The sequence below is a fragment of the Nannospalax galili genome, unplaced genomic scaffold (assembly GCF_000622305.1).
Source record: "Nannospalax galili isolate Female #2095 unplaced genomic scaffold, S.galili_v1.0 scaffold17, whole genome shotgun sequence".
NCBI lineage: Eukaryota > Metazoa > Chordata > Mammalia > Rodentia > Spalacidae > Nannospalax > Nannospalax galili.
Genome location: NW_008342276.1, coordinates 5,760,140 through 5,774,320, shown reverse-complemented (window position 1 = coordinate 5,774,320; position 14,181 = coordinate 5,760,140). Strand labels below are relative to the sequence as shown.

Below are 14,181 nucleotides of genomic sequence, written 5' to 3'. Positions count from 1 at the left end.
ATATAATTCCAGCACTGTGGGAGGCAGAGGCAGGAGGATCCTAGGCTCGCTGGCCAGTCAGTCTCACTGAAACTACCAACTCTGGGCTCAATGAGAGGCCCTATCTCAAGGGAATAAGGTGAAGAGTGACAAAACAGGATACCCAGTACTCTCCTATGGCCTCTGCATGCAATCCGGGCAGCTTTGTCCACCCATCTGTTTACCCAGCAGCTGTCAACTTAGGTGCGTGCACGACAGTGTTTACCAAGTACCTTCCAGCAATTTCAGCCTTACTGGAAGCATTACTATGTCAACTGACCTCCCAAGGGGAAATCATTCATTCCCAATTTGTCTCTCCTTCAAAGAACCAAAATCCAGAGAGGGCTTTGATGAAATCAACGACTGAGGTAGCTGGGGCCAAAGGCTGCAGTTCAGGTGTGATCTGATCACTGCAAAGAACATGGGACTGTCACCTGCTCAATTCCAGTCATGCACTTTGAGTTCACACAAGTGCTGTTGCAGCTCTGATTGCGTTAACCATCAACTACATTTCCAGTGGGGCTTCGTTGTATCTCCCTGTTACTGCTTACTGCTGCTTGTTGACCAGAATGCTGCCTTAGCTCACATCCTCATCCTGTTTTCTGTTTGGGATCATCTGCTGATTCAATGACCATTCCTCTACTACCTCATAAAAGTCATTGATAACAATATTTAATAGGATCAGTCAGAAAACATTGCTCTGCCTCCATCCCTAATTAAATTGAAACACAAAGGCTATGACCATTTACTTCACAAAGTAAGCTTTGAATCAACGCTTCTTCCTTTTAAAACCAATATGAACACTGAAGGAGCGTTTTGTCAGTGTTTGTTCTCATCTTTACTTTAGTCTATTTTCCAGTACTCTTGTTTCTTTTTATTAATTTTTAAAGTTAGCATACAATTAATGGGTTTCATCATGGCTTTGTCATGGACATGTGCCATTATACTTTGTTCTCATTCGACCCCCTCCCTCACTAGCCCCATGTCTTTTTTTCCCCCAGAGAATCCTCCCTTCTTTCATGTCACATGCATCCTATTACCCTCTCTTTTACCCCCTTTCTTAAGACCCCTTCCTTCCCTCTCATCCTCTCATTTCTGGTTCAGTAACCTTGTCTCTGATTAAATCTGTTGACTACAGGCAAGCCACATAGTCAGCCATGGACTATTATTTCTCTTTTCCAAAGGGAAAAAAAAATGAACATTTTAAAAATCCATTGCAGAACTTTGACTGGGAATAAAGTCATGGGAGCTGCTTTATTCCATGTTTTGAAAATCAGAATCTAATATCCACTTTTCCAGCCTTCTAATTTCATAACTGTCCTCCCAGAGAGCCCTGTCTCCAGGCTTCACTATGCAGTGCTAAGGCCTTCCTTGGGCTTAGCATGTAAGCTTCCTAGGCAAGAACTCGAATTCCTTTGAAGCAGCAGGTGCTCTTTTGAAAACGCCACCTCCTTCTGGGATTGCTTTGCAGCCTTTCTCAAGTTAAAATCAGCAACCCATGTTGTCCTTGGCATTGCCAGGGGACCTTTCCCCATTTAGACATTTTTTTTGAATACTGCTTAGATTCTGTGTAAACTTCCTGTTCTTTGTGGTGGACACGGCCCCCTTGGAGAACCTGAAGTTACTTAACTTAGAATGAAACTATCATACTCTTAAGAGCCAAGGCCCTTTTCTCTGTAAGTTCTGCTTTAGGGTATGTTGTGTTTAAGTGTCTTGTGAAACATTTGGACAGAGCTGCTCAGTGAGCAGACTATTAAACATCAGTGTGACGTTATTGGCTGGACATTGGCATCAGGCCAGTGCAAATTTACCTCAAGAAAAACAATTCCCAGGGCAGTTGTAAACTGAATCTTTCCATTTTTTTCCTCTGTCTCTTCCTAGTAGGGGCCACTCTTGTTGCCAGGGTGGCCCACATAACAAGAGAGGTAAGGCGGAGTTGTGAGCTCAGCTCTTTCTATGGCCTTGGTTCCTCTTTGAAATGCCATGATCTGTAAAACAGCCCTGCTCTTCAATCAGTCTCAAGGTGAGGCAGTGCTAAATTACATTTCTGTTTATCATTCTCGCTTATTGCCGTTCTAAAATCAATTTGTTGGGGAAGATAGTGTGGACAAAGTTCCCAGAAAAACTGCATCTGGAAATGGAACATTCTACAAAGGCTGATCGACTGATTAGAGCTTCAGTGATCTTGGAGAGTTTGGAATGTTGCATGTCCAAAGCCTAATTACCATTTATCTTGGGCCATCTTTAGCCCCCTAAATAAGCACTCCTTGCCCTCTTTTGTTTCTGATTTATAACATTCTATGACTAAGAGATAAAAACCTTTTGGGATGTATTAACTTAGCAAACCACCAGCTTCCACCAACCAAAAGGCTGAGCGCCATCAGATACCATCTGAGGCCTACAGCTGAGATTTCTTTTTTGCTTTATCTAGTGACTTAATATTTTCACCAATGTTCTTGAAAAGTGTCTTGATTTATGACTTTTCTTTATTCTGTTATGATAAAAACTTAATGAAACTGTTACCATGTTGGAGCATGGAATTTGGGGTAACCTGAATCTGTGTTCCTGGAGCATGGTCACTCGTATTTGGCTCTAGAATAAACTATTTCCTATCCTTTTTGAGGTGAGAGTTATGGTTTTGCATTGAAAACAGAAAAAAATGAAATTTTTTTATTTCCAATATTTTGTTAGACATGAAATAAATATTTTGATAAATGTGCAGCTTCTTCATGCTGGAAACCCACTGATCGTTCCTCTTATGCCACTCAGCCCACCTGGACTCCTAGCCTTCACCAGCCCACCCTGACTCCTGGCCTCCACCAGCCCACCCAGGCTCCTGGCCTCTACTAGCCTACCCTGACTCCTGGCTTCCACCAGCCCACCCTGACTCATAACCTCTACCAGTCATCTGTTAGAGGAATAAAGTTCCTGAGATCTGAGACTAAACTTGAAGTAAAGGGACTGTTTGATTCCTGGGGGAATCAGGATGACAGAAAGTATCTCTCCTCTTAAACTGTGGCTCTTCAAGGCTTAGTCCATGTCTATCCTACTTGCTTTGAGACTTGAGTGGGCTACGTGTAAAAAAGGCCATCATAGTGCAATACCATAGACTGTGTGGCTTAAGAAACAGGAATTTCATTCTTACAGCTCTGGAAGCTAAGCTATTCAAGGTCACTGTGCTATCAGTGTTTGGTTCTTGTGGGGGCTGTTTTCCTAGCTTGCAGATGGTGCCTCCATACTGTTCCCTCTCATGACTTTTCCTCTGTGTACACAGTGGTATCCAAGACACAGTGCTATTGAATGAAGGCTTCACCCTTACCACCTCAGTTAACCTTTACCTTCTTATAGGACTTATTTCCAAATACAGTCATATTTGGAATTAGGGCTTCCATACATGAATTGGAGAATTTTTCAATCTATAACTTTTTTAGCCTATAAATTATTGATTGGCCATGTTAGTTGGTGAATAGTGAAATCTTTATTGATTGATGGAATGAATGAATGAATGAATGAATGAATGAATGAATGAAATTGTTCTTTTTGGAACCCTGTAGCCCCAGCTGACCTGGAGCTTGTTCTGTAAACCAGGCTGGCTCACAGAGCTCTACCTGCCTCTCAAGTGCTATGAATGAATTATTTTTGTTTGGGGTTCAGTTGGTAGGATGAGAGAATGAACTTCAACACAGCAGTAAGTTGCTCTTTGACCTCCCAGAAGATACCTGAACCTCAAAGGCTCCTATTGATTCAACTTGTAGGTTACTTTCTCTCCTGTGTCTTTGCTGGAGGTCAGTTGATTCGCATAAGGTACTGATGAGGACATAAGGTATAGGTTTCACCTCATGTGGACAGATAGCTGTTCCACAGCTACAGCCTGTGGGTCCTGTGACTTCCCTACTTAGGAACAATTTAGAATAACCCAGACACCAACAATGCAAAAAGACAGAGATCGGGAGTTCCGTATTCCATCACTAAATTATGCCACTAACATTAAAATAACAACAACCCAAATACTCAGGACATGCTGAATCAGAATGTCTGTTTTTACTGCAAAGTTCTTATTCTAAAAATGGAAAGATTTGACTTTATTTCAGTCTCATAGACTTTTAAATTGTGCAGTGTATATTTCTTAGGAAATTTTACTTTTAAAAGAGAAATAAAATCACCTCTAAAATTGCTTGACATTGTAATGAATGTGTTTCTAATCTTCCTTTTCATATAGTTATGTATTTGGGACTTTATGATAAATATTTTTCATTGATTCAAAATGATAAAAATAATTTTAAGGATGTATGCAACACTCCATTTGGAAGATGTGCATGTATAACATGCATGCATGCAGTATGTATCTGAGTATCTGATGTATTTCACCTAGATTCAACTTGGAGAAAGTATCTTTTCTTGAGGGGGGCGATTCTTTTTGAGACAGGGTCTCCTTGTAGCCCCAGCTGACCTGGAACTCACTATGTAGACCAGGCTGGCCTTGAACTCACAGAGATCCACCTGCCTCTGCCTCCAGAGTTCTGGGATTAAAGGCGTGCCCCACCGCACTGGCAAAAGTATCTTTTTCTTACCAGGACACATACTAAAAAAGGAACACGTAAGTCAACATTCATGCTACTTTTTAGACAGCAAATCAACTTGTTCGTTGATATAAATATTGAATAGTTCACACCTGGTTAGTTTTCCTTTTTTCCTCTTTCCATTCAGTGAGAATAGACTGATGGCACAGACAACAAAGAACACCAATAGCCCACCTCAGAGTCTTTCTTTCAGCATTACCCCACCACACTCACACACACCACCACCACCACCAGGGCTGGACCCCCCTGTGCATGGCGTGGGCCAGCCTGCTTCAGGGCCTTCTCAACTTTGTTTCATGCTATTAGCAATTTCATTCTTAGTCCCCAGAGCTGCGAGTGTGAATTTTCTAACAAATTACATCTTCCCATTATAATTGGTTCCAATTTCATAGCCTCACTTTTAAAAAAAAATGAATATTGGTTAGACGTACACCACACACACACACACACACACACACACACACACACACACACACACCAGGCACGCAGGCACACTGCATGCATGCACGTACCTTCTCAATGACAGCTGCACATCGCTTTTCCACTTTGCTCTCCTACAATACAGTAATGCCAGCCCCCGATTGTGACAAGATTGAGGTTATTTAGGGAGTGGAAAGTGAGAATAACCTAGGCTAGGTAAGGCATAAAGAAACCACATTTTATTAAGTGCTGACCATGACATAGAAAATACTGAACTAAATGCTCTATTTTATTATTTATCATCCTAGTCCATGAGGCAAGAATTACATTCGTAAAATACAAAAATTGAGGGCAAGTGTAAGGAACAAAACTATTTCTTTTGTATAGACCACATACTGTTTTCTGAGCTAGTGATAGTGTATCAATGATTTTAGTTAATCATTTTTTTGGTTCTTTTGCAATGGGGTGTTCCTGTAACCCCAGCAGGCCTGGAACTCACCACATAGACCAGGCTGGCCTAGATTTCACAGAGCTCTGACTGCCTCTGCCTCCTGAGTGTGGGGACTAAAGGCATGTACAAGCATGTCTCACTTAATTTCAGTTAATCTTCACAACACTACCTTTTGAAGTAATGAATCTTGAAAATTTTAACACATGGCATGTAGAATGAGGGGCTCATCTGCAGTATACTATGCTCCCAGGCCTTTGTCCCTGTTCAGTTCAACATGGACCCTGCCGTTTGTGCTCAGTTCATACAGATTTTCATACTCTAAAACGGAAGACGTAAATACATGTCTTAGAGCAACTGAAATCAAAACAACTTTAGGTATAAAAACACCTTGAAAATTTATGTGTGGTACCAACTGGTTTGTAATCCCAAAGCTTGAGTCAGATAGAGGTAAAGAGGATCCCTGGGGTCCACAGGCCAGCCATTCTAACCTAATTGGTGAATTCAGGGCCAGTGAGATTCCCTGTCTCAAAAATAAAAAGGTTGGGCCAGTAAGATGGCTCAGTGGGTAAAGGTGCTTGCTGCCAAGCCTCATGATCTGAGTTCAATCCCCAAGTCCCCCATGGTGGAAGGCAAGAACTGACTCTCTAGTTGTCTTTTGACACTTCCACACAGGTGCCCCACTGTGTGTATCACACACACACACAAAATAATAAATAAATAATAAATAAATGTAAAAATATTTTAAAGTTGACAGTATCTGAGTAACACCCAGAGGCCATGCTGTGGCCTGTACCCAAACCAGTACACACATGTGCACTCATACATACACATACACACCACCACCTTCTGCAACTAAAAACAATGTACTTTCTTGCCTCTCTTAGATGGTTATATCTATCCATGTTCTCAAAGTGTTTTTCCTGATAAATTTTTACCTAGTCCTCAATCTCTTTAAGTCCCTCATCAGGCTTTAGGGAAATGCTCTCTTTTCCTTAGTGTCCCTTGAGTGTGACTTCTCATCAGCTTCACATTCACTTAGGCTCACTTCTCATTGCAAAATGGCCTCCTCCAGCCAGCGCAAACAGGGCTCAATTGCTCCATGTTAAACTCCTGAGTGTGGATACTCGCTGCATCCCCTTTAATACTGTGCTAGACTGTATCTTCAATGAAATTCATCTCATAATTTTAACAAAACTCATTTACAGTCAAAAAGCTTTCAACTAATCTCCAAGTTGGCTTGGCAAACCATCCCTCCCACCAAACTCCAACTTTCTTAATAAGTTACAGAAGTTTATTAACAGGTTCCACCAGATACCATACGTTTTCTGCTTGTTCTCTAATAATTCAGTTTCCAAGAGAAAAAAAATAAGCTTTTCAGATTTCCTTAAGCATATTTTTAATTCTATAGGTAACAAACTCTTTGCCTGAAACAATAATTCTCTCATCCACCATGTAGGTAGGCACCTGACATTTCTTTAGCAAACGATAAAGTGCTGCTTTCTGTATTAAAAGATAAGGAAGAAAATGCAAATACCCTGGAGAGAAATAATGATAAAATTACACTAGTGCTGCTGCGAAAATGATTGATACGAGAGTCACTCTCAAGGGGAGGCTCAAATGTCAAGCAGGAAGAGCGTGTGTCAAGGGGACGGGGAGAAGTAGGAGCCAGTGCCTGCCCAGAAGGTGGTACACAGAGGACTTTGATTCTTCACATTTTAAGTCTGGCCTTCCAGGAAGGTTTTTGTTTTTTGTTTTTTAACCATAGACGTCTCATTTTATACCCAGGAATTTCTAAAATGAGTTTGAAAATCTTGTGTGGTTAAAAAAAATATCTGTTTTGTCTTTTTGGTTGTGAGCCTGAGCCTTTGTGGCACACACCTTTAATCCCAGCACTCGGGAGGCAGAAGCAGGCAGATCTCTGTGAGTTCAAGGCCAGCCTGGTCTACATAGTGAGTTCCAGGACAGCTGGGGCTACAGGGAGACACTGTCTCAAAAAGACCAAAGAAAAAATATATATCTGTTTTGAAAATCCCATAAAGACCCACTAACAGGCAACCCTCTACTATTGCATAGGAAGTCTAACATGTCCAGTTCTTTCTCCAACTTTGGAAGCTAAACAGATTGATGCTTCCTCAATGGAGTCCCAAGTTTTATTTGCTTGTCTTTAGGGCCTATCTGTATCACAACACAAATACCCAGAAGTACATTCATTCTGTACTGCCTGAACCTCCCGGCTATGAGATATGGGGAACTGGGTCTCATACTCATTCAAGACAAGAGATTCTTTTTCCCATCGTGTGCTCAAGTGGGAACAGGGACATGCATAGAGTGGAATGGAAGTGGAGAGAAGTTTAGACAGAATTAAAATATTTTTTTCTTTATTTTTGACATGTTGATCATAGTTGAATTTGCAAAAGTTATAGTCATACTGTTCAAATCCTCTGCATATTTAACCAAATACACAGTTCTTTTAACTTCACATTGCCATTGGAGAGAAGATGGTAGAGGACTGTTGCTGGTGAAGAGTAGTAGGCATCTTTGATATGAGAACACAAGCAAAGAGCACCAGCTTGAGGCTTTTACTCGATGATGTGGCAGGTGGATAAAATAGTCCATTTTGATGCTGATAGCTGTCTCTTCCCCTCCCCTCCCGTCTCTTCTCTTGTCCTTCCTCTCCTTTCTTTCTCTTTCCAGGCTGGTCCATTCTGGTCCAGGGAAAGGATCACCGCAGGCTGCTATGGATTTGTCCTTTACAACACGAACTGGTACCAAGCAAGGAATTGAAACACATCTCTTCAGAGCGGAGATCAGCAGGGACCTCTCCCACTGGACAAGGAGCATAGTACAGGGATGCCACAACTCGGCTGAGCTCATTACTGAAATCACCACTGGTGAGTACAGCTACCCGTGAGTCATCAGTGTCACACTGATACACTAATAGAGGAAAGACAGACCCTCTGCTCTACTCCCCTCAAAGCAGTTTCTAGTACTGGTCCTTCGAGGTACTTAGAAGTGTAGAGGTAAGCTTAAATTCTTCTCAACTTAAGCATTGGCTGTCCTCCTAAAACATAACTACAGGTTCTTGTTGTGCATTACCTCATTCCATCCTCATTTAAGAAAAGCTGGTGATTTGAATAGTCACCATTCTTCTCCTTGTAACTGCTGGGTGGCCTCCTGGAGGAAGGGAATTATGAAGCATAAAATACTAGGGTTCTTGGTTATAAACAATAGGAACGGAATCTGAGTAATTTCTCATAGAATAATATTGGCAGTTTATTAGGTAGCTCATAGCACTGAACTGAAAGAAACTAGAGGCCTGGAACAACAGCCATCTGAATAGAGGGAAGCAGAGTGAAAAGAAAGTTCCAGAACTCTAGCAGAGCCCTAATCCTGGCATGAGTGGAGAGGGTGAGACAAGTTGAAAGGAGCGTGGAATGAGTATAGTCCCCTGTCAAGGAGCACCCCCAAAATGACTAAAAAGTGATGTGTGTGGAGGGAGGGACCCTTCTGTTCTATCCCATTTACTGAGTACTTACTATATGCCAGGTATTTTACATAGTGTCTTTTTCATACAGTAAGAGATAGCCTTCTGTGTGTCCTGAATCAATCAATTAAAATAAGGTCAACATTTAAAAAATGAAAGAAAGTGGAATAGAGATATTAGTGTAAATATTGTTTTATTTGGAAGAATTTTCGATTCGTGTGTGTGTGCATGTGTATGCATTGTGTGTATGTATGCATGTGGTGTGCATGTATATATGTGCACATGTGTGCACATTTGTGAATGCATGTGCGTATATAATATACAGCATAAAATCTTGTGCATTAGTTAACATAGACTCCATATTTAACCCAATATTCTTCTTATACAGAATGTACACGATATACTATATACACCCAATGGTGTCTGTGATGCTATTGTTTCCAATCCTGAGACCTAAGGCAGACAGTTTCTAGTTCTGAAATCTCTGGCCAACCTTGGCCAGTCTTCTGTGGACCCTCAATTTCAGGGCATCCTGTGACAATCATTCATTTTTTCAACAAGTCTCCCAGAAGCTCAGAGTTTCTTACACTTGCATCTTGTAATGTTCTCTGTTCAACCTCTTCACGTTTTCTTACATGTTGTTCCATGGCCTGAGGAAGCAGTAGAAGCTTATAGTCACAAAAAGTGGTTTGGAGTGTAGATAGCCCTGGATTCAAATTCCGGCTCTATTTATTTCTTTTACTTTTTAAGCGTGTATTTATTCATTTATGTGTATGTGTGTGAGTCTGAGTATATGAGTGTGCATCACATGCATGCAAGGCCAAAGGAGGCCAGAAGACAGCACTGGATCCCCTGGAATTGGAGTTCTAGGTGGCTGTGAGCTGCCTGATGTGGGTGCTGGGAACTGAACACAGATCCTCTGCAACAGCAGCAAGTGTTCCTAACCACTGATCCATCTCTCCAGCCCCTCTGTTGCTTCTTAATCATTTACTTCACCTCTTAGTTTCTTCACTTGAGAAAACAGGGAAAACATAATACCCACCTCAAACGTATACCAGGAATAATGAGACCCACCTCCTGGGGTCTTAGCAGTAAGAATTATTAGTTGCTGCTATTCTTGTAATTATTATCTCCAGACCCGCAATGTTCAATATAATAGCTTCTGTGAGGCTAACTAAAATTAATTAAAGCTTAATCATTTCCTTATTTGTGCTGGCCATGTTTGAGTGCACCAGTGCTGCAGAGCTACTCTCTTGAAGAGTGTCAATCTATAATATGAACATCGTGATAGGAAATGTTACTGTGCAGCTCTAGAAGATGAAGATGCCTCACAAAGCAGCTAGACATGATGCATCCGAGATTTCCCTGCACTGATAACAGCAATAATTTTATACTCAGAAGCTTCAGATGGCTGATCTTTCCCTACCTCCAGAGATTCAGATTCAGCGCTGGGGAGTGGGGCATGATGCTACTGATCCATAAGCCACTCTGTGAGGAATGCTATAGTAGGGTACCACTTTTCAGATACCCAGGAGTACTCTAAAAGATGAAACATATAGTAGCATATGATGTGGTAAAATTTCTCCAAATTTTCTCTGTATATGTTGTAGAATTTCTGCTGCAGTATATACAAGATAATCAGTATCTTTCACTTAATTTTTATTTTATTTTACTTTTTAGATAGTATGCCTCAAACTCATGATTCTCTAGAGTGCTGGAATTAGAGGCATACCACTCTGCCTAGCTTAATCAGTGCCTTTTAATGATTATCTTAAAACTAATTTATGTTTCCCATCATTACTGAAAAACCTCCTGGGAGAGTTCCTGAAGGTTGGACTTTTGATGCTGATGGTATTTGGCAAGGAAAATGGGTTGTGAATCTGAGAGTTAGAAAAAGGTTCAAACCACCCCAATACTAAGTTTAATAGAGTTATATGTGTAATGCCAGTAAAAGTCAAACATCATGTAACAATTTTGGGAAAGAATGAAGGTATCCAAAGGGCTTAGATTTAGTTCACACTCTACTAAGTATGTAAACTCTATCTCCCTCAATAGGAAAGTGATGAGGCTGTTGACAGCCTAGCCAAAAAAGAGTAAAGAGAAGTGTGTAAACTGAGCTGGCAGGTTGGTAACAGGAGGAATGATGCAAAGTACCAGAGGTGCAACCCAGTTGCGATTTGAAAGCTGCCTACAGAGAGTCGGGAAAAGGACTTCTGTTTTCAACAGAGCTTCATTTAATGTGGTCCCATGTTCAATTTATCCCATGTAGACTGAAAACATCTTTAAATAACTGGTTCTACTCAATAAAGGCCACAAATTCCATCTGAGGTCTACTAGAATTAAAGGGGGGTCACAGCTAGTCAGAGAAACTGATGGCAGAGCTTTATGGTTCAGATGTGGAAAAAGGATGAAAAACCACTCTCAGAGCTTATTCACATATTCTGCAGGTGGTAGAAGTGAAGATGCTCAAAAAGGACTCAAAATGGGGAGCCATCACTACTTCTATACCACTGTCCTTGATTGTCCTTGGACAGAAGGGGTGGCAGAGGGCTGAGCCCAGGGGTTCTGCTCAGAAGCACCCAGACCTAGCCAAGAAAACCTTTGGAAAAGTTCAACCCTTAGTACAAGTTGAAAGATGCTTACAGTAAGTCAGGAAAGGGGCATATGTTTTCATCAGAGCTCTAGTTTAAAAGGTACCTCTTCTGTGGCCAATAGAGACCCCATTTCTTCCCCCAAAGTCTGAAGGTCTCCCCCAGCCAACTGCTATTTGCGAGAGAGGAAAGCTGAGGAACTCTTTGCCGAGGTCCTGCTCCAAATCCCTCCACATCCAAGGGCCAGAACATGAGAAAGTAACATGAAACAGAGGAGAAAGGACGTGAATTTCAGAGCTGAAGTTGCTGGGGATGTGACATGCTCACCTCTCCAAGCTTTGCTTTTTTTCAAAACCTGTACTATTGGTGAACTACCCTGCTTCTGATACAGCCTGTGGTAAAGCTCTGTTTGGTGTATTTGGAAAGCAGGACAGAGCTAATGGTGGTACAGGGAAATCTCTCAATCAGTAATGCCTTCACTCTTGCTGCTCCATCCGTCAAAAAATGTTCTGGTTCCCTTAAGACATTAATTAGGCGTAGATCAAGTCCCATGCCGATGACCCGCCAAGGTCTCTATGAAATACACTGTTTTATGAGGCAACATAAATCCAATCTGATAATTGATAAGCTTTCCAGCAGTCTTTGATGAAATGTTTGAAAGGATGCATTCATAGCTCTTCCTAAATGGGAGTTAGAGTGCTGGTGACCACCCCCCTCCCTGTCCAGCTAATAGGCTTAAGGAGCTGAACCCTTCTTAAACACAGTGAGGCTTCCAGATAAACACTGGCACCCAACATGCTTAAGAGGTTTATTCATTTGCTCCTCTGGATTGGAAGTGCTCTGTGCATGCCACCCCCAAAGCTCCTGGATATTTCCCTGTGTCAGAGGATAGAGCCACATTCTTCATGAAAAGTACCATGCCAGAAATCCAGGAGCATTTCATGGGCCCAAGATCGTCCTGGAAATTAAAAGAACAGCTTTTCAATTCCTAAAAGGAGCTTTGATGGGCCTTTTGTAGAAGAAATGTTAGATTGTTTCTAATCTACTCACTTCTAACCTCTTAAGGCTGTTGTGTTTGTTAACTTTGGTAGCGTAATAGGAGAGTGCTTGCCCCTTTCGCCTTGTAGCTTACACCACAGTTTGTGTGTGTGTGTGTGTGTGTGTGTGTGTGTGTGTGTGTGCATGAAGATGATGATGGTGATGGTGATAATGATGATAATTCAGAGATGGTTTACTTTTTAAAATATCTGTTGTTTCTGACTGAAAGTAAGGCCCATCTAGTGATTGGAAGAGGGGCACACGTACCTGTCTAGATATTGTCAGAAGGCTGGCTAAGAGCTGGAGCCCAGAAAGCAGTCAGTGGATCCCAGTTGGAGTTGATTACATGGAGGAGGGGAGTTAAATTACAACATCAAAATCAATCCCCAAAGAATATTTGTGTGAACAATTAGAATTTGCTTTTTGTTGTTGTTGATTTTATTTATTTTTATTTTATGTGTATGCATGTATTGCCTGCATGTAGGTAAGTGCACCCATGTCATGCAATGCCTGTGGAGGACAGAAGAGGCTGTCGGGTCCCCTGGCACTGGAGTTATGGACAGTTGTTAGCAGCCATGTGGATGCTGGGATTCGAACCTGGGTCTTCTGCAAGAACAGCCAGTGTTCTTAACTGCTGAGCCATCTCTCCAGCCCCCTAGAGCTTTGTTTTTTGTTGTTGCTTTTCTTACTTTAATAAGAAATGTGTGCTTGTTACTGAGATTGAAGACAGTGAAGCTATTAGGTACCTACATAATGGATTATGAACAGATGGATTGATATTCTCTCTCTGTCTGTCTCTCTCTCGCTCTCTCCCTTCTTTCCTCCCTCCCTCTCAGCTTGCACCTACAGAAACCAGGAATGTCGCTTGACCATACATTATGACAATGGATTTTCTATTTCCACTGAGCCACAGGAGGGTGCCTTTCCTAAGACCATCATACAGTCCCCTTATGAGAAGCTCAAAATGTCTTCAGATGACGGAATTAGGATGCTCTATCTAGATTTTGGAGGCAAAGAAGGAGAGATTGTAAGTACGCTTTTCTTTTGATAATGTGACTTCACTGTGCAGCACACCTATAATGACTGGGAAGCATAAGGTTGTCTTACTATTATTATCATTCGACTGATAATAAAGTAGCCAGCCTCGGGCTCATATTTTATTTGTTCCTTGAAAAACAGCAATTGGATTCAATTATTTCAAATGGATTCAATTGTTTCAAAACTTTTCCCTTTTCTTTCATTTTTCATTAGAAAACTACATAAATATTTGAATCTAGGGAAAGAATCCTTTATAAGGTTTGAATTAAATTCTTATCAAAAAGGATCTCAGCTTCTTAAAATATGAACCATCATTTTAAAGATGTACTAAGTATCCAGACTGGCATTGCACCAGGTGGTAGGGATGAAGGCAGGAACTTAAAACAAGCACCACTTATCACCAAGGAGGTCTCAGAGGAGAAGAGAGGACAAGAGCAAAGTGTTAGGAGGCATCAGGCAAGGGGCAGAGAAGAAATGGCCACCAGAAAACAACAAAGTGGTAGCCTTTATCAGAGGAGAGAGGGACAGATAACAGCACAGGAGTTTGGAGCTAATGTCAAA

General features: G+C 41.4%; 1 protein-coding gene across 1 annotated transcript in view; it reads left to right on the top strand.

Moving 5' to 3' along the window:
- Sntb1 (syntrophin beta 1) overlaps positions 1-13,609 on the top strand; it is a gene marked incomplete at its 3' end in the record, with an annotated part of 258,074 nt that extends 244,465 nt beyond the window's left edge. The window contains 2 exon segments of the mRNA XM_008837985.1: positions 8,164-8,360; positions 13,419-13,609. Of these exon segments, the coding sequence (XP_008836207.1) occupies positions 8,164-8,360; positions 13,419-13,609 (388 nt within the window).
- Positions 13,610-14,181: the final 572 nt, after the last annotated feature.